This window comes from Pantherophis guttatus, chromosome 2, assembly GCF_059756535.1.
Source record: "Pantherophis guttatus breed Tessera chromosome 2, ASM5975653v1, whole genome shotgun sequence".
Lineage (NCBI taxonomy): Eukaryota > Metazoa > Chordata > Lepidosauria > Squamata > Colubridae > Pantherophis > Pantherophis guttatus.
In genome coordinates this window covers 86,511,098-86,537,719 of record NC_142064.1, presented here as the reverse complement: position 1 = coordinate 86,537,719, position 26,622 = coordinate 86,511,098, and the positions used below count along the sequence as shown (strand labels likewise).

Genomic DNA, 26,622 nt, shown 5'->3' with positions numbered 1-26,622 from the left:
GTTTGGCTAACTCCCCATCTCCATTGAGACATTTTTTTTCCTGATGCCTGATTGAGAAGGCCCTGTTTCCACTATGTATGGTCCTATATACCAGGGGTCACCAACCTTTCGGGCCTCAGGGACCACTAAATTCATAATTTTAAATCCCGTGGACCACTAATACGATCTGCCTAATGACCGGCTGGGTGGGCATGGCTAGATGGTCATGTGATTGGGTGGGCGTGGCCAACTTGATGTCACTCATGTCGAGGGGTGCCTCACCAGCCTCTACTCACCCCTCCCCTCCCAGCCACTCCTCCCCTGCCCGCCTGGGCTCCTTAGGGCCCCAACAGGAAGCAGTTGTTGGAACTAAGCAGCCACCACGAGAAAGAGTTGGCAAAACATCTGGCTCAGTTCAAATTGGATCTGACCAAGAAGGAGGCTCAGCAGAAGCATCTCATTGAGGACTACGAGCATAGGCTTTCTAAGCAGAGGGAAGAACTGCAGGAGTGCAAGGCCAGGTACCGGGGCCTGGAGATTCAGTGGGCTGAGATGGTCAGCCAGTTCCAGGCCATGAAACAGTCCCACTGGAACAAGGCCCTCTGGCTCTTTGCCACCAGCAGCACTTCTCCTCAGCCGTCGTCCAAAGCCCTGCACCAGGAGGCTGAAGCAGACACCAAGTTGGAATTTCTGCCCCCCTCCAACCCGTACAAAAAGATCCCGAAGGGGGAGACTCTCTGCAGTAACACAAGCGTTCATTGCACGTATCCGGCCCAGGGGCCGTAGTTTGAGGACCCCTGATTTAGTGCAATATATAAAATGCAAATAATTTTTCTGCAGACCACCAAAATGGACCACCAGTTGGTGACTGCTGCTATATACTGTTGTATTGGCTCTGTCATTTCATTCAATGTGCAGGTACAGTAATAGGGCTAGCAAGTACCCATGGAGATGTTATTTTACTGTCATTTGAAGGCAATATCATAGTGGCTTTGGAATTGCAGCGATCCTTTCTTCAAGATTACATAAAGTCTTCAATCTTCTCTTCAAGTTTTTTTTTATTAGCTCCAGTTACTTCAAAAATCTAGGATCAAACAAAATCAACACAGTTAATGGAAGATCAGGAATTTGAGGAAATAATTCTCTCATGTGAGCTTCCTCAGGAACTTTTAAAATCCCTTTTGGAGTCTTTCCTTTATAGAGTTCCAGTTATCAATGAGAATAAGCTCAGTGCTGCAATGTTTGTCCAGAGAATAGCAATAGCGCTTAGGCTTATATACTGCTTCACAGTGCTTTACAGACCTCTCTAAGCAGTTTACAGAGTCAGCATATTGCCCCCCAAAATTTGGGTCCTCATTTTACCCAACCTCAGAAGGATGGAAGGCTGAGTCCACCTTGAGCCTGGTGAGATTTGAACTGCTGAACTGCAGCTAGCAGTCATCTGAAGTAGCCTGCAGTACTCCACTCTAACCATTGGACCACCTCATGTTTCCATTAATGCTATTTCACATCAGCAAAAGGGGATTAAATAAACAGCAAAATTAAATAAACAGCAAAAGGGGATTAGAACAACTGATTTTTATAAAGTTACAATGGACTATTGGTTCTGATAAATTTGAAATAAGACTTTGGATTTAATTATACATTTTTATTTTTGCCTGTGGGAAAATGTTTTGTTTTGAATTTAAACAAACACAATAAGATTATAAAAAATTGAATACTAGAAGGAATTAAAAAAGAAAACATATTTAGAAAACTACCTTTCCTGCTATCTATTGGTCATCTGGATTGTTGCAGTATAACACTGTTAGCTGTAACATAGAATGACTATTTATCCAATTCCAATATATTTTGCATTCCTGTGCTTTTTTGTTATTTTTTAAACTACTGTGTTAGTGTTCACTAATCTATCTGGTTTTGTTAAAATTGTCTCAGAAATGCTAATCATCCTACTAATAAGATGAGGTAAAAAAAGAACTACAGATAGTCCTTGACTTATAACCACAATTCATCCCCCAAATTTTGTTGTTAAATGAGACATTTGTTAAGTGAGTTTTGCTCCATATTATGATTGTTCTTGCCACAGTTGTTAAATGAATCACTGCTATTGTTAAATTAGTAACTTGGTTGTTAAGTGAATCTGGCTTCCCCATTGATTTTGCTTCTCAAAAGGTGGAAAAAAAGAGATCACATGATCCTGGAACACTGTGTAGGAAGAAATATCCTTCTGGGTTCAGCTCCAAGTGGGGAAAAAGACACTGGAAACATGGAGACTGCTTGGAAAGATGGTTTAATGGTGGACAGGATCACATGGTTTGAGTTCCTGAACAGAAAAAGGCACAGAGACACAGCGAGTCCCCGGGTTTTATGCCCTCTCTGGCTTTGAACTTCCTGGGGCCCAGAAAGAGTATCCTGATTGGTTGTCAGACTCCCAGGGAGTGAGGGTCTTAGCTAGCCTTGTTGGCTGATGTAATCTTCCCAGGTGCCATGTGGTGAGTTTCTGTTGCTAGATGGGTCCTATTGTGTTGCAGATGATGGTCCATTGACAAAGATTGAGTTTCTGCCTCTGGCCCATTAACGAAAGGGTGGGGGCAGGAAGATGGGAGCAGCTTCGTCCTTAAAACATGCTTTTCCATTTCTCATCCAGGGAAACATAATATTCTGCCTTTTTAATATTTCCCAAAATATTTCATTCCTCTAGGAAAGGGGTGGGTGCTAACTTCTTACAACTGCAACCGCAATAAATATGAGTCAGTTGCCAAGCACCTGAATTTGATCACATGACCATGGGGATGCCACAACGATTGTAAGTGTGAAAAATGGTCATACTTTTTTCAGTGGTCTTGTAACTTAGAACACTCACTAAATGAGTTCTTGTAAGTCTACGAATATCTGTAATTCAAATTGGAAAAAGAGAGCTGAGATTTTTCTCAAAAAAACCTGATCTACTTTTTCATTAGATTGATAAGAAGGATACATGTGATGTGTGTGTGTTCCTTTTTCACCTTATCCTCAGTGAGAGAATATTAAACTCACATATAAAACAGCAGTGGGGATTGTGTGGTCTTCAGCCTAGCAGGTGGTTCAAAGAATTTTTTCTCTGAATATGCTTTGTTTTTTTATTTCCATAAATGCAAATTGAGAAATAGCTACTACCCTGTTTCCCCCAAAATAAGACATCCCCTGATAATAAGCCCAATCAGGCTTTTGAGCACATGGCAATAAGGCCAAGCGCTTATTTCAGGGTTCAAAAAAAATATAAGACAGGGTCTTATTTATGGGGAAACACGGTATCATATTACTCAGTAGTAGAGGGACTAAAAAAAATAGTATATTGTTTGTGTCACAGTGGTGAGAGCTATGATCAGATAACAATCTGGACTTTCTTGGTCTGCAGACACAGCACTGTCAAATATTGATTTTGTTTTTCCATCTGATAGGTTTTTATTTCTATAAAAGAGTTGGACCGGACAGTTATTCCAATAAAAGTCTGTGTTCTCTACAGGGGGATACACAGAGGTGGGCTGTTGCCAGTTCAGACGGGTTCGGGTAAACTGGTAGTTGCGACCTGTGGGGGTTCCACCCTCCCCAGCGCTATCCCGTCCTATATTGCTGTGTTTTTGAAGCCACGCCAGGGGTGGGTTCTACTTACCTTTACTACCGGTTCGCAACGGGGCCGCGCACGCGCAGAAGCATTTTGATGATGTCAGGGTCAGTGGGCGGAGCCTCCCACCGGTTTTACTATCGGTTCTATAGAACCGGTGCGAACCGGGGGCAACCCACCACTGAGCTACGCACATGCGCAGAAGGGTGCGCGCATGCACGCGCACGTTTGCATTTTCGGTGCTGGGTTGTTAAACCGGCAGCAGCCCACCACTGGGGATACAGTGCAACTCCAGGTGATGGACATCAGAGGTGTAAGCATGAGCAGTTAGCTGTCTAGCCCTACTGTTCCATATTGCTGGAAACCTTCAGAGCTGCTATGCTTCCCAGACTTTCCAGTAGAAAATTATGTAAGAGTTTGCGAGCCGAAGTTTACTCCTACTCGTCCATGTCTCTTCTTAACAAGTTTTAGGCTGTACAGGTAGTCCTCGACTTACAACAGTTTGTTTAGTAACTGTTTGAAGTGACAACGGAACTGAAAAAAGTGACTTATGACCATTTTTCACAGGACCATTGCTGCATCCCCATGGTCACATGATCAAAATTCAAACGCTTGGCAACTGACTCATATTTATGACGGTTGCAGTATCCTGGGGTCGTGTGATCAACTGTGCCGACCTTCTGATGAGCAAAGGCAATGGGGAAGCCAGATTGACTTAACAACCGTGTTACTAACTCCACAGCTGCAGCGATTCACTTAACAACTGTGGCAAGAAAGGTCGTAAAATGGGGCAGTATTCACTTAACAACTGCCTCACTTAGCAACAAAAATTGGGGCTCAGTTGGTGTTCGTGAGGACTGCCTGTACTCCTGCAGGAAAGCTACTTAACACTTCAACAGACCCCAAAGTATTCATTTTCTGGACTGTAATCAAAAATCACCAACAAAAGTAGTTTTCCTAAATGACATTTAGATCTGTGCAGGTCCCATGACTGCAGTTTGAATAACATGCATGAGTTGGCTGAACTTTTATGTTAAATAGAAGTTTTCTGCCTTCTCCACTTATAATATTCATGCATATGTATAAAGAGTGAAGAAAAATCTCAGAAGAGCCATTAGAGTTGGAAGACAACTGTTATAAGCATAGATTTGGTGAAGGAAAGCAATGTATTAAACTTAGATGCTGGTTCAGTCAGGAAATTCATTTCAGACCTTGCTTTTAACCTGTATTCACAGTTTTAATTTATACCTGTACTTAAAAAATAAGTCCTAGTAAAGTTACTGGGGCCTATTCTAAAGCAGAATGGCAAATGAAGACACTTTTCTAAGGAAACATTTTTTTAATTATTTAAAAATGCAGATCTATACTGTAGAACAATTCTTTAGAAGTGACATCTGGCAAGAAGATCTTTCTTTGCATTTTAAACAAAGCTTAGTACACATATCATGCTGACAGACTTTTTATCGAGAGATTCTTTCCATTCTCTGAACCTTCTGAGATTACAGAAGGCAATCTTATTTTGTTCCAAGGTGAGTCCAGGAGATGGCAGAGATGGCAGGAAATCTCTCTCTAGGATAATTGAACAATGCTGTACAGTATGGTTTAAAGTATGTTGGAAAACCACTTTATAGTTTTGGTGAGCGGGCATACCAGTGGATGGGTTGCTCCCGGTTCTTGCGAACCGGTAGTAAAAGCGGTGGGAGGCTCCACCCACCCGCCTGGACGTCATAATGGATGATCTGTGCATGCGCAGAAGCGCGCACACGCTCCCGTTGAGAACTGGTAGTAAAGGTAAGTAGAACCCACCCTTGGGACAAACCATTATTAGGGGGGAAAGAGAAGGAGGAAGGATATTAGGTGTGTTTGCCACCTTAAATTTTTTTTTTTTAAAGGCTGGAAATAAATAAATTTGTGTATTTGAGCTCTCTCCCCCCTCCCCTCCTTCCCTCCCTCCCTCCTTCCTTCCAGGAAACCTTGGGGGAATTCTATAATACATTTATTGCCTTCATTATGTAGGGCAAGTCATTGAGTTTTAGACTCATTTTTATATCTGCAATGCGGCAGAGGTGGGTTTCACATAATTTTACTACCGGTTGGCTGCGCACCGAAAATGTGAGTGTACGCCTTCTCTGCATGTGCGTGTCTTCTGTGCATGCGTGCGGCCTTCTGCATATGTGCTTTGCTCGGGCGTGCGGCTTGAACGCATGCGCACAGCTTAGAAAGCGTGGCTAAATAGGATGGCATAGTGCCGGGGCGGGTGGGCGGGCCCTTGGGCCCACCCACAAGTCACCACTACTGGTTCGCCCGAACCAGTTCGAACCGGCTGAATACCACCACTGCAATGCAGGTATAATATACCAGATCTATACAATAAGAAATTTGTTGATCAGACAAGCAATGTGCAAAGGTGATAAGTATGACAAGGACTAAAGTATAATTGAGAGTTCAGGTGTACAATTTTTCCTCCTTATGCATAGGTGTGCAAAATCCCCCCCGTGAGTTATTGAAGCAAAAATCTGTGACATCTCATAAATTTTGAAATACTTTCTTTAGTTTGTACCGAAGTGTTCAATGGAGCAACAGGTATTGCTTGACTAGTTGTGAGGAAAAAAAACTTGCTTTTAGATTGCATTTGCCGATTCAACTGTAGAACAAAAAATCCACACAGTCTTTCTACTGATGTTATCCTCAGTTGTTAAAATGCCAATAGTCTCAGCTTAGTTTATTTATTTATTTGTTTGTTTGTTTGTTTGTTTGTTTGTTTGTTTGTTTTAATTTGTATACTGCCCTTGTCCGACAGGAGTCAGGGCGGTGAACAGCCAAAATAAAACAGAACATACAAAATTTAAAAACAGTTTAAAAATAATTAAATATTTTTGGCCGCAATTTAAAACAACCCAAGTTTATAACGTAGTAGATAACGTTCAACCCTAAAGAGTAAAATCCTCAGGGGAAACTAAATGTTACACAAACCAACTGAACTGAGGAAACTTCTTGGATGAAAAGTGAAACATCTTCAAGCAAAAACAAGAAAGTCCAGTTGCCTTTTGAAAAACCACCTTTCAAAACTTGTCTCAAAATATTGGGTAAGGAGGTTCTACCATTATCTGATTCAGAGGTGGGTTTCAGCAGGTTCTGACCAGTTCTGCAGAACCGGTAGCGGAAATTTTGAGTAGTTCGGAGAACTGGTAGTAAAAATTCTGACTGGCCCCGCCCCCATCTATTCTCTGCCTCCCAAGCCCCAGCTGATTGGGAGGAAATGGGGATTTTGCAGTATCCTTCCCTTGGATTGGGGAGGGAATGGAGATTTTACAATATCCTTCCCCTGCCACGCCCACGAAGCCATGCCCATGAAGCCATGCCACGCCCACCAAGCCACAGCCACAGAATTGGTAGTAAAAAATTATGAAACCCACCACTGGTCTGATTCAAATGCTAGATTAGACAACTGATTGTGGAATTGGGAATATTCATTCACTGAACTTAATATTTCTAGCTTTCAATTAATATTCTCCCATAAGCAGAGCTGTGAGGGGCACAATCAGGGCAACAAATGCTGAACTCCGAAGCATACTAAACTGTGCTTTTAGGCCACACGTACCTTGTCTCCTTTCATGAAGAACTGAAATGTTGGCACAACAACAATATTGCAGAGGACAGCTACATCCTGTTAAAGAGAGATCAACCCATATGCCATAAAGTCCTAGAACTCATTCAGATACATTAACCACTACATTAAAAAAAAAGGCTTGCAATAAAAATGAAAAAGGACATTTTATAGAGCCTCCCAAGACCTGCATAATTCCCTATTTTTGTGGTCGGCCTGAAAGATCACATTTAATATGGCTAAATAATTGCCTTTGTGCTACATTAAAGGTCTTTGCTACCTTTTACTTGCATCTTACAACGTAAATTTCTTTTTTATTCTCTTTATTTCCATTTATCACTATTACAATGCATTAGCCTACAACCCTACAAAAATGACAGGGCCCCCTGTAGAGGATAAACAGCAAATCATTAATGTGACTAATTTGTGTGTGTGTTGACATCTTTAACATGAGCCTTGACTAGTTATTGCTGGCCCAGGGGAGTTTGATTGATTAATCCATAGCCTGGCTGGCTATGGACAAAAATGGGCAAAATTGTGTTTTAATGCCAGCAAGATGATAAAAACAGAGCTGAACCAATCAAATTATTGCCAACAATTGCAAGAAGAAATAAGAGCAAGAGATGCTCTTCTATTGCCATCCATTGTTACCAGGCAAAGTGATAATCCAAGTCCTTGAGAAACAGCCAAGGGAATGAAGACTAGTTAGGTGGCTTCTTCTTAAGCCTTCTTTACGTCTGGTGGTAAAGACTTGGAACTTTTGGAAAGTTCATGAGGAAACAGCATAAGATATTTCCAAGATGTTTAAAAAAGTGTTTCTCAATCACTATAACTTTAAAATGTATGTGTGTACGCTGAGACCTTATGCACCAGAGACAAATTCCTTGTATGTCCAATCACACTTGGCCAATAAAGAAATTCTGTTCTATTCTATTCTATTCTATTCTATTCTATTCTATTCTATTCTATTCTATTCTATGCTATGCTATGCTATGCTATGCTATGCTATGCTATGCTATGCTATGCTATGCTATGCTATTCTATTCTATTCTATTCTATTCTATTCTATTCTATTCTATTCTATTCTATTCTATTCTATCCTACTCTACCCTACCCTACCCTACCCTACCCTACCCTACCCATCCCTATCCATATGCCTATGCCTATCCCTATCCCTATGCCTATCCCTATTCTTTAACTCCCAGTATTCCCCAACCAGTTGAAGCCCACATCTTAAAAGTTGCTAAAGTTGAGAAACTCTGGCTTAAAATGTTGCTTAAAATCAAAATATATTGTAGTCAGAGGTCACTTTGCAACTGTTCAACATTTGTGAACTCAATGATTAGGATTCTGCTAAGCCTAGTACACAACTTTTTTGGGATTGGCTTGTTGATAACATTGTATGTTTAGATGACATCAGCACTGCAAGATAACTTGGAGTTAATAGGATTTTTTTGATATTGCTGCAAACATGATTTTATAAAAAGATTTAACAAAATGACATTTCTAGCTGGGAGCTGTCCAGTATTAGGAGGTTCCAGTTCTGAAGGACTGTATGGTCAGTGTTCTGCAGAATGTCCTAAATTGGATTACCAAATGTGTTCTGGTTCTCAGGTTCAGGATTTGCTTTAATTCAAAGTTCCAAGGACTGATCATCTTCCTTTAGTATTTAGTTGGGTTAGAATAACTGATAATAACCAAGTAGTTAAGATTCTAACACAGTTGTTTCTACCTGTTGCCCTCTAAGAACAAGAAGTTGTTGATGGTGGTTTGTTCTCCGGGCTTGCTGTTTAACTTCTGAATGTTTCATCACCAGGCTAGGTGACATCTTCAGCGGGACTTAGGTTGAAGTGCCTTGTTTCAGTTCTTCTCCACTTTTATTGATCTCATATGGTCATGTGGTCAATGGGTCATGTGATCAGCTGGTCATGCCATGTGACATGCTGTGTGACTGGTTGGTGATGTCATGTGAAGGTGGTGAAGTGAAGAGGTGGTCAGTGCTCTTGTTCATTAGTTGCTTGATTGATAAGGCTCCTTATTGGTTCGTAGGCTTTCTCAGAAATCCCACCAAGGATGTCAGCTAGCCTGGTGATGAAATGTTTGGAAGCTAAACAATAAGCCTGGAGAACAAACCACCACCAACAAGATGTTGGTAGACCAATATCTACCACCCAAGCTACAAATATTTTTTATCTAAGAAGTTGTATTAGAAGTTTCATCATCCTAACTAGGGCTTCAGAAGGCTGCTCAAGGAGGCATCTAATCCTTCTGGATTGAGATACTTACTTCTGCCAAGTCTACATCAACGATACAGAATAGGACATTTTCGTATCGAACAGCCAATTCCTTCAGAACAAAAATGGAACAAAATTTAGATATTAATTGTGGCCCAAACTGGCCTAAACTTTAAATGTCTTTCATTGTATGGTATAATTCGACTTCTGATTTTTCTCTTTCAATATAAAGTTGTACCTCTAAGGAAAAAAAAAATGAAGAGTTACAAAGACAATAGATGAAATGACATCACGAATTTCAAGATATTGAAACAAGGATTGTCTTTATTTAGAAGGAAATTATTGCTTTGAGGAGTGGAAAAAAAGATATGTGATTATTTCAACCCATAAAGACCTTTATGGCTTGGTGTCCTGTTAACCACAGGATAACATCTTCCCATGAAACTTTGCCTGACTAGTTTGATTGTGCTGGGAAAAAAAGCAGAGGGTTATCCCCATTTTTGAGAGGTTAGGGGGCTGAAATCTAGAAATCTGTTGTTTTTCTGTGATGAGGCCAGTCCTTTGTATTGATCTCCCACTTCAATTTTATTCACCCCCAACGTTATATATTATAAAATATTGTGTTTTATATTCTTGTGCTGTTATTAAGGTGAGCTGCCAAAAATCTTATAATTAGGCTAGGATATGAATCTGATAAAAAATTTATGCCCCTCATCCAGATCATGACCATAACACATAAGACATCATAAATATATGATCGTTCTCTCCTCAACTATGAATCAGTTCCTCTGCACAACATTTTGGTTTAAACAAACCAAAAAGCCATAAATAATGCCTATTGATTAATTAGTTGGGTTTCCAAATATTCTAAACTGTTGTGATTTAGCCTATTAGATGACCAGTGCTTAATCAATTCATATGATGACCTGCAGTACATGAACACTTCTGAAGATGACTGGGGATCACTGGAAATACAGGCCTTGTATATACCTAAATGTTTTCTGAGTCTTAATTAGCATGGCGACAAGATGGAATTCAAGATGGAGTCAGCCATGACTCTGAAAAATAATTCTCTGGCACTGGCAGTACCTTCTGAAATCATTGTCAAAGAAGAACTAAGTCCTATCCCAAACAGATACTACTGGATGTGAATATGGGATCAAGGAAAACAGCTTTAAATATTAAAATCTTATGCATAATAGAATTGCTCAGGCATTCACCACTACCTTCACTTGGATGGCCTATCAGTCATGCTAGGAATCTTGTCTCCAGGGATTGTGTTTGTGGGCTGGTGTAGCCGGAGTTGAAAAAAAACCCTATTAAAATTGGTTAATCTCTAAATGTAGATATTCTTGGAATAAAATGTTTCGATAAATTCTATATGATATGGGCAAGGGTCCCTTTCTGTTATGGAAGAAGTGCAAGAATGTTTATTCTCCAGCTGTTCAAGCCCTATCCCTGTGTGATAGAGTGAGTTCCTGTCACTTGCCTCAGCTCCTACCAAACTAGCAATTTGAAAGCATGTAAATGGAAGTAGATAAATAGGAAGTAGGAAGGAAATTTCCATGTTTCATTGCATGCTCTGTGCTGTGGCGTGACGTCATGCTGGCCACATGACCATGGAAACAGTGCTGGCTCACTGGCCTAGAAATGGAGCTGAGCACCACCTTCTAAAGTTGGCTATGATTAGCAGAGTAAAATCCGCAAGGACTCCTTTACCTTTACCTTTTACAAGAATGCCATCTCTGTGACACCTCTGGGTCCCATATTGGTCTTAATACTTTCTTCAGAGATCTACGGCTTAAGTTGCTTGCTTGGTTCAACTTATACTGGAAAAGTACCAGATAATCAATTAACTTGTCTTAAATACTTCAGCCAAATCATCTAAAGGATTTTATATTTTGATACATTAAAATCAAACATCTATAAGTGCTCTCCTGTTGCATTCTTAATCTTTTACTCTCTATTTACTGTATATGTACTCTATATCTAATGCTTTTCTTGAGTGTTATCCTTAAGTATTTATAGCTATGACTCAGATATATGCTTAGTGTCAAGTAGTATCCTGCTAAAAAGATACTAGGAAAATGTACACATTGGCAAGAGTCTCACACTGTTCTTGCATCTCGCTCTTCTCTTTTGCTCAGTTCAAGGAAGAGTGCAATTCCCATCCTATGCTGGGAAAATCACTGCTTTTGAATTGCTGTCATTCACACATTTGTTAAAAATGATCTTAGGTTAAAGTCTCCCTCAAATTTAGTTTGATTCCCAGAAATTACATGGATTCCTCCATGTTGTTTTTTGGCATAATACATAAGTGGCTTGCTGTTGGCTTCTTGTAAGATTTTTAAAAACGTTTTCAATTGCTATCATTCCAACTAGATATGCTCCCACTGATTTTGGTGAGAGTCCACATAGGCAAAAAATTATCTCTTCTTCCCTATCCCCACTCATGCTCCTGTAACTTTGCCAATTTTATTTAAAAAAAGTTTTCCTTGGCATATAGCTTTTAAAAGAGGCTCTTTAAAGGTATGGAATGGATGGTCCAGATGAACAAAATAATGTCCTTTTCTTTTCTGGTTTTGACTCCATCATGCTATATGAAATAAATGTCTGAATTACAGTACAGAGAATATATATTATTTCCATTCACTCGGACTAGGATTACTTTTGTTCAGATTGTCACTATAACAATATCAAGTGTTTATGCCTGTCTAACCAATTATACAAAAAGACTAAGGAGCTTACAAACTGATGCTAGAGTGGGGAGTGAGAGAAGACAGAAATATGAATTAGAGGTTCAAAGAGAGCATGTAAGAATCCGTACTTTGGGGAAAGATATTTCCAGCACATGCAGCCAAGCATGCATAGACATATGTTCCTAACCATGTTGCCAAAAAAGACGAAGCGCATGTCAAAATGTCAGAACATGTTTTATCAGTCCTGCCTCAGCAAGGACACTTAAGCAGAGGTACTGTCCCTTTGCTAGGCAGTTTCAACCATTGCTCTGCCCTAAAATAATGATTATTGACTTTTCCATTATCATGTTGATATTTATAGATAACTGCTCGTGATACTATTTTTTTACTTTGGGGGGACCTACATATTGAAAAGTGTTTCTAAATAATTGTAATAAATCAAGTACATAATAAAAATAATAAACATAGCAAGACACAGATGCAGTTGTATTTGGGCTTCATTTAAGTTGTGGGGAGGAACAGAGGGTTGAGGAAGGAATCTAAACAACCAATAGGAAGTATTTTTAGGGAAGGAAAAGGAAATTTTTAGGGAATGAAAGAGAAAACTGAAGGATTAAGAAGATTTTTTTCCCTGGATATATGGAAAAAGGCAGAAGAACCCACGTTAACAATGAGAAAGTTCAAGGGACTGAAATGTTTGAAAGGAAAATTCAACTAGTCCTGAAACAGATTTATACATCTGATTTATAGATCAAATTGTAACACAGGCTTGGGATACAGGCTCTGAAGGGATACCTACAGATGAAGGCTCCAAAATGAAATTAATTTATGAAGTATATTTCCCTTGTCTGGTGATAATGAGGGAAGTAAGATCAAACCATTATGTTGCAGTGAGGGAAGTCCATAGAAATTTTTCTAAGGTAGAGTAGAAAGGCTAAAACCTATTCTTCTGGGGGGGGGGAAAATCTCACCATGATTTGGCAGATCAAGTTTTGAGTATTTTTTTTTTAAAGAACAGGTTTTGTAGCCTGAAAAAGTTTTAAAATCTCCAACCAGTTCAAGACTGCAGAGTTTGAAGGGCAGCTAGATGATTGCAAAGAAACTCAGAGTTTTGTAGCCCAGATCTGGAAGCTCCAAATGCACGTTTGGCATGCATTGCAAATGATCACTGGTTCAATCCCAGGCTATCTTCGATTGAAGACAAAACAGAAGGGACATTTCAAGAGAGATGCCATGAAAATCTCCAGCCAAATAAAACAGACAGCATCATTATAGGCTGGCAATGTTGTGGCTTGGTGTGAGGCAGCATTCTATGATTAAGGGAGAGAAGTAAAGGGACTACTAGCGCGCCACAACAGATGGATATTTTCCTGTCGCATTGTGGCTTCACTTACATGAAGAAAAGGACGAACAATTTTGCAAGGCCCACACCATTTTGCTGTAAAGTTCACCACAACAAGGCGGGGTCCTGCGCTCTTCAGAAATTCCTCAAATTCTTTCTGTTTGGGAAGCAAGTGCAGAAGCAATCAGCACAGGGGCGGGTTTCAAAACCCTTCGCTACCGGTTCGCTCGTGGTCACGCGTGCACGTGCGTGATGCTTTTGCGCATGCACAGAAACTTCTGCACATGTGCAGAAGCATCTGGGCGGGTGGGCGGAGCCTCCCATTGCACGATCTGGGGCGAACCTGTAGCAACCCACCTCTGAATCAGCAATTAAAAACTTCACACAGGGTGAGGGATGAATGCCAAAGGTTTGACTCTTTCTGAGAGAACAATTTTCTTTACAAATTAAGCATACCTTTATTTATAATTATTTTTCATATTACATTAAAACTCATTGTTTATGGGAGTGTGATGGCTCAGTGGTTAAAGATGCTGAGCTTATCAGCAGGAAAGCTGACAGCCTGTGTTCGAGACCTGAGTGCTGTGTGATGGGGTGAGCTCCCGTTACTTGTTCTAGCTCCTGCCCATGTAGCAGTTCAAAAGTATGCAAATATGAGTAGATAAATAGGTACCACCTCACTGGGAAGATAACGGCATACTCTGCATCTCAGCATATAGTCATGCTAGCCACATGACCATGGAAGCATCTTCAGACAACACTGGCTCATTCGGCTAAAAAACAGAGATGAGCCCTATCCCCTAGAGTCGGGTATGTAGCCATCTCAATTTAATATCTTTCCTTGGTTTATCTGAGAATTTGAGTCTTTTCTGTAAATTGGTCTGAGTCAAAATCATCCTCTATCAGCTCATAGCTTCAGAAATATGCAGCCAAGTTAGAAAATCTTTTTAGGTATTGGTGAGTATAGATTTCTACCCAGCATCAAACTGAATCTATAACAATCTATATTGAATTACTTGCCTTATTGTGCATTTTTGGCAACATTGTGAATGCCTCCAAAAAAAATCACTTAATACTTCTTTTCTTGTCTCACTAGTATTCATCTCAGAATGATTCAAATAAGGTCAGGTTGACACCATACTATTATGACATAGTAAAGTATGTCATTTATGATCCTTTCAATATTCAGATAGCGGTGGAGCTTGCCAAACTACATGCCTATAGTGAGGAACCTGAAATCCATAGCTGAAGGTTTACAAGAACTCTAGCCTCATGTTCTTGGATAAAGTTCATGAACAACTGCCTAGATGTCACAGTGTCTCCTTGTCCAGAGAGATTCCTGTGACCAGAACTCGCCATCTGAATGGCAAATTCTGGTGCAATGCTAAACTCACTTCTTTGGGGATATCTACTTTGTCATTAGACATCATCTGGAAGCCTACGAAGAGGTATTTCCAGGGTCTTCCTGGGCTTTCAGTATCAATTTTTTACAATTTACAAGTTTATTAGGCTGAATAACTAAAATTATACTTTAGCAAATCCAAAGACTAAAAAATGTTAAGTACAAATAGGTCTATCTTTAAAATTAAGTGTATGTTCCATATTAATTTATTTATTAAGAAAATGTACATGACTGTGCAACTCATTCACAGTGAATCTGGGTGGTTTATAGAAGTAAATCCCAAATACAAAACCCAAGAAACTCCCATCACTCTAGCAACAGCTTTTGTTGCAGCTGCTCTGGAAAACTGTCTCAGTTTCCTCAAGATACTTGGTCTTCTGTTCATTTGAGATGGCCCTTATGTGAATTCCCTGCTAACCCTTGGTGAAGAGCCTTGGTGGTGCAGTGGACTAAAGTGCTGTTAAGTAGCACTTAGCTGCCAGCTGCCTGCAATTACTGCGAGTTCAAATCTCACCAGGCTCAAGGTTGACTCAGCCTTCCATCCTTCCGAGGTAGGTAAAATGAGGACCCGGATTGTGGGGGCAATAAACTGACTTTGTATAAAAAAGAACACCGCTTGGGGGGGGCCGAAAGCCCTACTAAGCAGGTATATACAAAAGTATGACGGCTATTGCTTAATGCATTGTAAGCCGCCCTGAGTCTGCGGAGAAGGGCGGCATATAAATCGAACCAATAAATAAATAAATAAATAAACCCTGCCCATCTGTCAAGTATACCTGCATACTCAGGTAAGAGATTTTAATTTCCACCAAGCAAGTTAGCCAGAAGTGTATTTATCTAAAGCAACAAGTATCACGCCTAATAACAAGTTAGGATTTTTAATACTTTTTATTTTTTGCATGTCAACACTTTCTTTTGAGGCAGCTAAGCACTGGATAGGGAAGCTGAAAATGAATCCGATATGGGCTGTCTTTCAGCAATGCAATTTAATCATCAGCCTTTTCATATGGACTAAATCTAAAAGCACAACTGACTTGATTATGATTAAAGTTCAAAAGTAGGATTTGCAAAGATAATAAGGTATGGGAAGCAACAGTAAATTATAGATATAGTAATGGTGCTGGATACAGGATAGCTGTAATTCCTTCCATGTTTTGCATTTAGTTTTTTGGGCTACTACTTTCAATTTTTTCCCCTTTGCCTCTGAAATAGAGTAATGGGGATTTCTGTATTAAAATTCAGTTACGGCTTCCTTTTCATGGACTCTGAAAGATCAGAAAAGCTAGCTAGACCATGGGAGTTTGCCTGGCTGTGTAGTCAGGCTTAATTTTAATGAGATTGAGAGATAATATTCTGAAAGGGTGGAGATTTAGGAGATTTAATTGACTCTTCCATTTCATTTAAAGCCAAGCTAAAAGATAATTGCTTCTGCAAATTGGTAGTTTCTCTGAAAGGTGTTTCTTTTTAATTCAAGTGTCAATGGATGATTAAACAAAAGTAGTATGGCTGTATTTTATTTTTTATAACATCCACATTTCAATTCCATCCGACATGTCACTGGAAAGGCTGGCTTCCTTTCTCCCTTCCCATTAGGTTTGGGAGCACGTTATGACCCAGAGAAATCATACCAAATGGCACACAGAAGAAATCTACCATCTCTGCAATTAATTTGTCCTAAACAATCGTGATCTAGGTGGGAAGCATTCTTTGTCATGATCTTTATATTTTGCAAGCCAGAAGGCCTGGAAACAAATTAAATAGAAAAATAAAAACTTTACAAGCTCAGTTCTGAGTGGACAGACTACAGGCGTTGCCTTTTGTATAATCCACATGATGCTAGTTCCTGGTAATGTAATGCTGAAAGTTACTTGGATAATACACATTTAAAATGAATGCAGTGGATTATAATATTGTCTGGCTATTTATATTAATTTTTGTATTTTTAAAACTGAATTTTTTTGATGATTGTTCATTGCCGAGCATCACTGGTTTGAGATCGGCAGCTAGACAAATTGTATAAATAAATATAGCCAGCAAGTCAATTTTTCAGTCTTGAAAGTACACTCTACAGTCATGTGCATATGTGTGTACACTCCTTTGAGTCAATGTTGACGATGATAACTGCCTGGACTCGTCTCAACAGGTTTTTGGGAAGATTTTTTAGAAATGATTTGCCCTTGTTTCCTTCCTAGGGCTGAGCGGGAGGGACTGGCCCAAGATTACACAGCTGGCTTCCTGCCCAAGGCAGGACTAGAACTTACCATCTCCCAGTTTTGGCCTGGTGTGGTGCCTTAACCATTATACCCTCTTCATGGCATACAAATAGGATTGGGAAAATACAATTTGCAATCAGATTGCAATTCAGTATGAAAACTATCCATGAATACCGTTTTGCTTTGTATGTTTATGAGTTTTCAAAAGCATTGAAGTCAGGTCAAGTGGTATTATTGTTGGCTGGATATGGTGGAACTTAACAGGCCTCACAGGAAACCAGAATTTTCTTTACAGACTAAAATGAGAGCCAAATGCAACAGCAGCTTCAAAAAAGGGATTTTCCTCAGGCCTATACCAAGGCAGGAAAAGGTTATTTATTTCTCTGTGCCTCCTGCTTCTTTGATAACTATCAGCTTCCCCTTCCCATTTGTCATTTTAAACGTGGGTCTGATTATATTACAGGCCTGTAGTATATAAATAAGTTATTGGAGTAAGTAAATTATTTTCTGTATGGATCTTCCCTGCCTCATATCTGGGGTCCCTGCAATCTCTGAAAATCCATCGTACAGATTTTCCATGATACAGTTCTCTCTTTCTCTCCTATTTCTTTTCCTTTGCAGTTTTTCAGACCCCTTGTTGATTTTTTGGATTCATCAATCTAATCCACTCAGCAATCATAACTGAGTTTCTTCTAGTTTGCTTTCTAGCCATTTCCACAGGAAAACTAGAGTCTGCATGGAATGGAAGCATGTCCTGGTATTCCCCACACCCCCCGGGGCTCCCAAGTGTTAGATTCAATCACTTTCCCTTGGCAGAGAAATTCAGTCAGGTTTCAATTTTGGAATGTTCCACGCTGAAATCAAAATGTGCTTATATGGCATGTGTTTTGAGATCTGCACCACAATTGCCCGGATTTCCACCCCCCACCTCCAATTCTCCAAACAAAACCAGATTATTTGAGCAGCACTATTTAGATTGATGCAGCTGTTCTGAGGGCTGTGATTGCCATATTAAGTTTATTAGTCTGAATGTGAATGCTTTTCTCATGCATTTCTTAAGATGGGTCTGGCTCCATTTCTTCCACTGCTACTGACTGAGACGGCAGTAGGACGGGTGGGGGGTTGGGGGAAGCAGCACAAGATAGAGGTTAGTGGGGCGCTTGTTACCAATTTGCTTGGGTTAAATTTGCTTGGAGGGTGGATCTGGCATTCAGAGGCGATTCTGGATGTTTGGTTGCAAACATAGGTTTTGAAGACTGCTTCCAGTTTTCCATTTGCTGATAAGTAGATCTAGTTTTTCTATAGAAATTTGATATAGATTATGCAGAGATCTCCAAATCTGGCAACTTTAAGACTTGTGGACTTCAGCTCCCAGAATTCTTCAGCCAGCCAGAATTCTAGTGATTCTTTGAAGCGACAACGGTCAGTGGTGGGATTCAAATTTTTTTACTACCGGTTCTGTGGATGTGGCTTGGTGGGCGTGGCATGGCATGGCTTGGTGGGCGTGGCAGGGGAAGGATACTGTAAAATCTCAATTTCCTTCTGATCAGCTGGGACTCGGGAGGCAGAGAATAGATGGGGGCGGGGCCAGTCAGAGGTGGTATTTACAGGTTCTCCCAACTACTCAAAATTTCTGCTACCGGTTCTCCAGAACTGGTCAGAACCTGTTGAATACCACCTCTGACGACAGTACAGGAAAAAGTGACTTATGACCATTTTTCACACGACCCCTGCAGCCCTGCCCCTTGGTCACATGATCAAAATCCAGATGCTTAGCAACTGACTCATATTTATGACGGTTGCAATGTCCTGGAGTCATATGATCCTCTTTTGCAACCTTCTGACAAGCAGTCAATGGGAAAAGCCAGTTTCACTTAACCGCCGTATTATTAACTTGGTAACTGCAGTGATTCACCTCACAACTGTGGCAAAAAATGTCACAAAATGGGGCAAAATTCACTTAACCGTCTTGATCAGCAACAGAAACGTTGGGCTCAATTGTGGTCATAAGTTGAGGACTACCTGTAATGTAGCCACTGAACTTTGTGCAGCAGGTCAGACGGCATAGCACAATTCAGGACATTACAATAAGCATGAGGGTGGATGCACCCCATCCTAACCTCTTTATTTTCCATTGCTGTGTGAGTTACAGAGCTCTGTCCTGTTGTAACCCTTTCCAAGAGTGCTGCACTCCCCACTACAGTATTCAACGTAGCCTGCTTACTCTGTTCCACTCCATTATTTCCTGCTCAATAATTGATCGGTTACTGAGATGGCTCCGTCTGCACCACATGCTCTTTCATTTATTTTTTTTACCCTAAAGGTTTCTTGAGCTTTGGCAAACAATGGCATTTTGCTGGCTGATAATAACCATTTCTTCTATTCACGAGTGCTAATTTGCCTGCACAATGTTTCAGACTTGCTGAACAGGTTTGCTGTCGAGCATATGGAATTTGTACTCATAACACAAATTAACTTCTGCTTTCTTTAATAGTTGTACAATACTTAGGGGTTAAAGGAACCCAGATAGAAATCAGGAAACTTAAGTTCTAGTCCTGCCTTGGGCATGAAGCCAGCTGGGAGACTTTTGGTCCTGCTACTCTCTCTTTGCCTGAGGAGGAAGCAAATCACTTCTCAAAACCTTGCTGAGAAAATTGCAGGGACTTGTCCATGCAATTGGCAGGAATCAGGTGCACACACACACACATAGAGCGCGCTATGGCTTGGGACACACCTGTTGCCCCAAGAGCAATTAATGTTAACCAGTCATCCTTTATATCTTTTTGGCAGGCTGGTTATATTAGTCTTGCGTTGCAGTTTTCAGACTCTGATGAACAGCAGTGCCCGGGCCTGTACAAAATGGCTCAGGACCAACAAGATATTTCCCCCCATGGAAACACAGCAATTCAACTTGCCCTTTCAAGCCCTGGTGGTGACTTGTTGTCTGTTCTACAAGATGGTCTGGGTCACATCAAAGCTCAGGTTTGGCAGGTTCAGTATCTGAGGCAAGCACAGGGCATTTGTAGAAGATTTTCAACTACTAAAACCACCAAGCAAAAAGCTTGAAGGAATGTCCAGTGAAGTCACTTGGCTGCTTCACTTTTGAATGGTGGGGTGTAGGTGGGGGAGAAGGGGCAGTATTGTTCACAAAGCAGTTTTTTGTGTCGAGCTTCTGATAGCATCTTGGGCTGGAAGTGATTAATCCCAAGCACCAGATTCCACCGCCTGCTTTCTCTGATCAGCAAGATTTATTAAGAACAAAGCTACCAAGGAACAAAACATGGATTGCAGCAAATGTTCTATAGCAGTGATGGCTAACCTTTTTGCCGTTGCATGCCAAAAGTGGGGGGAGCGTGGGGGGGGGTTCGCATGTGTGCGTGCCCACACCCATAATTCAATGTCCCCCGCACCAAGCCCGTTTTTCCCCCTCCCCAGGCTCCAGAGGCTTTCTTGGAGCCTGGGGAGGACGAAAATGGCCTTCCCCACACCCCCTGGAGGCCTTCCAGAGGCCGGAAATGGCCCATTTCCCGACTTCCGATAGGACCAGAAAGCCCGAAAATCAGCTGGCCGGCACACACATGCACTCTGGGGCTGAGCTAGGGCAACACTCGCGTGCCCACAGATATGGCTCTGTGTGCCACAGGTTCGCCATCACGGTTCTATAATATTTTCAAATGAGAAACATACATATGGGCAAATTCAGACAGAAAGGTTCTTAATTCTCTTTCTTGGATTCTCCTGGTGTAAATAGAAGTTTGTCTCTTTTGTAAAAGAGGGGCAGACTGCATAGATTGATTATTTTGGGAACAGCTATGGGCTTCTTACGATCTTACCCCACTGACACCCAGCTCTTACTCTTTGAAGGTTGCTTCAAAGCACTCCTGTGAAGCTTTGTTCAGCTCTAGCAGCAGCAGCAGCAGCAGCAGCTAAAATAGCGCATTAGAAAGGTTCAGCACTTTCTCCCATGCCACCAAATAAGCTTTTTATCCCAGTAGCAGAAAATAGCTACCCAAAGAAGAAATACAAATTAGACTACAGGTACTAAATGGGGTGCAACTTTATTTACAATGTAAAGTGCATCACATAGAAATTGTTGAAACACAAGACAGGTGGTAACATAAATTACAATGTATTTTATGGGTTTAAACCGTAGTTTAAAAAAAGCAATGATTCTTCTTCTACAGATGTAATAATAAGAACAACAACCTAATTTTGACTCTCCGGCTTTTTCCTTTCAGGCATCACACTTCCTGCCAGCAGACCTACGTCTTGTGCATACTTTTTAGGTCAGATTTTGCACCTTCTATATTAATCCAAATAAATGGGAAAATGTATGAACTGCTAGTACTTAAAATAGGTAATATTGTTTCATTTTTGTATGTTATCCTCTATCTCATTTGCCAAACAAATATTTTGGCTCAAAGTACAGTCATTCATATACAGTGTGTGTGAATAAATAGGAAAAGAAGGAATCTTGCAGAGAAAAAGGTACCACAAGGACGGTTAATTTATTTTAGAGTTCTTTTCCCGTTTTATTTAGATGGTCTTATAGCTGAAATCTTATACATACTTAACTCAGGATCTGCTCCCCACCCCCCGCCCCAGGTGTAGGCCTGATGAAATGGATTTCTTAGAATGGACTGCAGATATTAAAAAGTAATGTAGAATTGGAAGCCTCTTAAAGATCATTAGGAAGGAAAGCCAGCCACCGAAAATGTTATTGCTATATTTTCTGGAAGAGCTTGAATAAGATGTATTTCAGTTTTAGTAATAGATGCTCTTATAATGAGTGGAAAAAAACAATCCAATTTCTTATTAGAGAAGATATGGATGGGTTTATTTACTAACTGCTGTTGTGCTAACAAGCAAATTTCTGTCTCTCAGAGGTTTTGCTTCCTGGTTAAAACTGAACATATATTTCAATTTTCCTTTTAATTTGGAAAATGCTTAGGAAAAAAAAAATTAGGTCTGCTTATTCCTTCTAAATGACTAAAAATCCTCTGCAAGAACTTGAGTGTAAAATTATAAACATATGCAAGCATGCCCATGAAGGGAAAGATGTGGATAAATAGTGTGACCATACAAGCTACAATTACTCACTTCTATACTGTAATGCAGCTTCCTCAATAAACTGGAAGTGGAATTACAGTGTTGAATCTACACACTGGGCTAGCCCCTGTCCACAGAACAAATTATAATAGGGTGTGGCATAGTATTTATAAATATATGTAGTATATTACAGATATGAACTAATCACATGTTTTTCTTCATCTGTAAAGATCTGCAGATGTTTCAGTTTGTAGTATTTGCGAAACAATAGAAAAGTGTGCAATCTGAACTATTTAAGCATGGATTGTGGCTCCAAAAACTCAATATGTGGAAACTGCTGTTTCTATCCATATCATTCAGTAACAGTAAGAGTTGGAAGGGACTTTGGAGGTCCTCTAGTCCAACAAAGCCCCACATACGTCTTTCACTGGAGGCTATGTATGCTTTGCTTTAGTATGTTCATAGTATTTATTTTTGCATTGTGTTCTGTAGCACCTAGTCGATACACTCGTTTCTTAAGCCAAGCAGGGTTGGGCATGGCTAGTATTTGGATGGGAGAACATTTAAAAATTTCAAGTCTCTCTAACAAAATCCCAGAAGGCAATTGCACACCACCTCCACGCTGCTGTGAAGAAAAGTGTTATGTTGGCACAACCCTTGGAGGTAGATTGCAAATTCCGAGTGTCTTGTCTCTATCAGCAAGAGACCTCTATGTTAAATAAAAAGAAACCAGCAAGTGCAATATAGCAAATAATGCAATACAAGGAGAGGGGAAAAAATGAGGAAAAAGGCATTCTCTTTTCAAACCTATTATTTCAGACACTATTATGTCATTATGAAACCTCTCAGGAAACTTTCCTCCACAGAAAATTAGTCATGTTATTCCCATATACACATTTAATGTTATGTCCATCCTTTAGTTTTTTCGCTTACGGAAAGAGTAACTTTCAATCTGATCTGAAGCCCAAAATAAAATTGCTATAATAGAGCAGGGAAAGATAAAGAGAATTGCTTTGAAAATATAAGGTTCCATTTGTGAATAAAGAGCTATTATAGATGCATCCATTGTAATATGCATGTACTGTCTTACAGGAAAGTAATGCAGTAAGGGCCAAACACATTAGTTGTCCTTCCCACTTTTCATCTTAGTAGCAAATAAATTATTCTGGTGGATGTCTCTGGATATAATTATTGCAGTATTTAACCACAGGAAATTGGAAGCTATTTGTCCTGTTTTGACAAGTGTTGCATTCTGGCAAATAATATCAAAAACACGAAATCTGATTTTCACTTTTTTTTTCATGGGAAAGACAACTACCGTTTTACTTATTTTGAACTAACTGCTAATCATTCACCAAATCCATTATATTTTAAATATTTATCCGTGATAAAACAACAAGTACTTTCCCAGTAAACAGGCTTGATTTTAGTGGCCAGCAACACATTTTTGTAGGCGGCTGAGTCTCTACTGACGTATCTCCTCCCTTCCCCATTCTTTTTCCTTCACAGATAGCCCACTCACTGGCCTACATAGAAGAAAACATGGATTGGGTCTCTGGTTTATTAGTATTCTTATCAAATCTGAAAGAATTCCATATTGGGAGTTAAGCAACAGTCTTCCAAGCCATGGAAAAATACCTGAAGTATTTTTTTAGCATGAGTGGTGGGGTTGGTGGCCTTCATATATTCATATTTATTTTGAAAATAGAATATTCTTATTTACCAACTTCAAACAATTTGGAATGCTTGAAGCTCTAGATTCAAATTTGTTCCATCAAACAACAGTAACTAAATATTGTCCATCTTGCAACTACTATATTGAAATAGACAAATGGTTTGCAGGAGGTATCTTAGACCAAAATCAGATCCAACAGGGCAATCATTTATTATTCATCTCATTTACTTATAAAGGATATCGGGTATATTAGCATATAAAAAGATCATGATGGAGAGACTAAATTTTCCCCTTTTCCATGTCTTATCTTTCCTCTCTCTATTTCTGAATTGCTTTCAATAGTGGATCCAATAACAGAGAAGAGACCAAGTATAAGAAGGTTCAACTTAAGACCGAGAGATCATAGTTTTTGAGTCTAATGCATTCACTTACATTTTCAGTTATGTTACATTACTTAAATGAGGTGTGAGGGGGAAAGGAAATATGAGTTTAATTAAGTTTCATCCCCAATGCAAGCATCTTTTTTGGCCATGGAATACAACTTAGACATAAGAGTTTTGCCCCCATAATATGAAAGACTGTAAGGTTTTCTCTTTCAGCGAATAAAATTTGTACATTTGTGTGTTTGACAGCAGCAACATTTTTAGCATGTATCTTTCTGCAAGAGAAAAAAAAAACCCATACAGATGCTTCCATTCAAAATTAAATGTTTAAGAAAAATATAATAATAATAATAAATTCAAAACAGTTTTCTAAAAATCCACTATATTTGATTTTACAGTGACTGCAGTACCAAAATCCACTGGATTGGAATCAGAGTCTTCATAGTTTTTGCTCTTAAATTAAAAGTGGTGGAATCCAGATTTCCGTTTCCTATGTTAGTAGACAAGCAAAGAAAAGGGGGGGGAAGAGTCCATTATTCTTGACAGATTATGAAATGCAAAGAGAAATATTTTGGCTGCATAAGGAGGATTCTACTGTAACGTGGCAAGGTATGTATACCAGGGGTGGGTTCTACTTACCTTTACTACTGGTTCGCATCATGCCCGTGCATTTCTTCACATGCACAGATTGCCTATGATAACGTCCAGATCAGTGGGCGGAGCTTCCCGCCGGTTTTACTAGCGATTCTTGCGAAGCGGTCTGAACCAGGGGCAACCCACCACTGATGTATACCTCTGAAACCAGGCCTTTGTACATATATCACAACCTATGTGACAGTGGTGAAATTCAAAATTTTCCCTACTGGTTCTGTGGGCGCGGCTTGGTGATCATGTGATTGGGTGGGTGTGGCTTGGTAGTCATGTGACCGGGAAAACCAACTCACATTTACACAAAAATAACACAAAAGCTACACAACTGACTCACACACAATGCAAAAACAGCTGGACTTCCCACAAACTGGCCCCTGCAACAAGCAGGAACCTCACAGAGTTACAGAGAACTCAGAAATAAACTATCACACTTTACAAAAAATACTGGTTCGGGCAATAGGTGGTAAAAAAAAAAATGCTTTAAAAAGTAAAAAAAAAGTTCTGATGATCGCGTGGCACAGAAACAGGAGCTCCCAAAGGTGCTTTTCCAAAAGGCATCTAGACTTCCTTGGTTTTTTCCTTGAAAACATTTTGCTTCTCATCCAAGAAACTTCTTTACTTCTGAAGAAATGAACTAAACTGATAGCCGAAGAAGCTCCCTGGATGAGATGCAAAATGTTTTCAAGGAAAAAAACCAAGGAAGTCCAGTTGCCTTTTGGAAAAGCACCTTTGGGTCAACCATGACCTGGATGATTGAAACAGAAATAGGAGCTTTGAACACTGTTCCTTATTTTAAGGGAAAAATCTCTTCTTACCAAGCGGCAGCTCAGCACGTTCTCCATTAGTTCCAACATATGTTTTATTCAAAGTGAATATTGAATGGAGCAGAGCTCTGGCTTTAGTTGAACGTATAATAAAGTATATATAAATTGGCATGGGACTAGCATGGACTCATTTTTGGAATTAATAACATAGGTTGAAATGAGGCCAACACTTCAGGAAAATATCTTGAATTAGACTACTCTGCATCTTTGGTTTCAAGGCTTTCTTCAAGCCAACAGATTCTCTTATAAAAAGCCAGGTCTCCCAGATGTTCTACTGCTAACTAATTCTCTGGGATAAATGCTCAAGTGGGAAATTGCAAGCTGGTCTGCAAGGCAGATTGAAAAAGACCAAAAAAGATGAGTAAAAAAAATCCCTGATAGGTTATACATCTCACAAGAAAATGACAAGTATACCTAGAGCAGTCATGTCCAGTCCATGGTGAAGTACAATGGCATCGGTTTGGTCGTATACATTTCCCGCCATTTAAGCATGGAGAGTGACAAACAGCTGCATTGGAAGATCATAGAGAGGCATTACCACTTAGCGCAAATTATGCTCCAACATTTGGGATCACATTTTTTACTGTTTATATAAATAGTACCTAGTAATACTGAAATAGCATAGCTGTTTGTGTTTATCTAATGAGTCAAAATAGCAAAAGATACTACTAGATACTGTACAGTACACAAGGTATTTAAGCAATTCATTTGACAGAAGGTATACAAGGCGAACAGAATACAGATAAGTTTTCATATGCAAATTGAGCTGAAGAATATGAAGAATGTTAAGAAAAAATAGAAAAATATGTCATACTGTTTTTATTGAACAAAATTACCTTTGCAGAAATTGAACTTAGCTATGTATTTTTTAAAGATTCTAATTCTTCATAACTTTCCATTTTAAAATCCTTTGTATTTGCCTTTCAAATATCTCAGAGAAGAAATATGAAAACAAGTATG

General features: G+C 39.7%; 2 protein-coding genes and 1 long non-coding RNA gene across 4 annotated transcripts in view; 1 reads left to right on the top strand and 2 right to left on the bottom strand.

Annotated features, from left to right (window-relative positions):
- Positions 1-844: 844 nt before the first annotated feature.
- On the bottom strand, positions 845-13,646 carry LOC117662001 (thioredoxin-like; the record flags this gene model as incomplete). The annotated part of the gene is made up of 4 exons (XM_034411265.3): positions 845-1,063; positions 7,185-7,250; positions 9,477-9,536; positions 13,518-13,646. Coding segments are annotated over 4 exons (318 nt in total), but the record flags the coding sequence as incomplete, so codon positions are not given.
- A 1,186-nt stretch (positions 13,647-14,832) lies between these two features.
- Positions 14,833-24,665, top strand: LOC117661575 (uncharacterized). Its single transcript, XR_015732297.1, has 3 exons — positions 14,833-14,913; positions 21,319-21,366; positions 24,586-24,665. It is a non-coding gene; the product is annotated as an uncharacterized LOC117661575 (long non-coding RNA).
- SVEP1 (sushi, von Willebrand factor type A, EGF and pentraxin domain containing 1) overlaps positions 21,120-26,622 on the bottom strand; it is a 130,436-nt gene continuing 124,933 nt past the window's right edge. For both annotated transcript variants that reach the window (XM_087886352.1, XM_034410569.2), the window contains exons 47-48: positions 26,077-26,170; positions 21,120-24,677 (exon numbers count right to left, since the gene is read on the bottom strand). In XM_087886352.1, the coding sequence (XP_087742478.1) occupies positions 24,647-24,677; positions 26,077-26,170 (125 nt within the window). In that variant the 3' untranslated portion in view covers positions 21,120-24,646. The remainder of the gene's footprint in view (positions 24,678-26,076; positions 26,171-26,622) is intronic.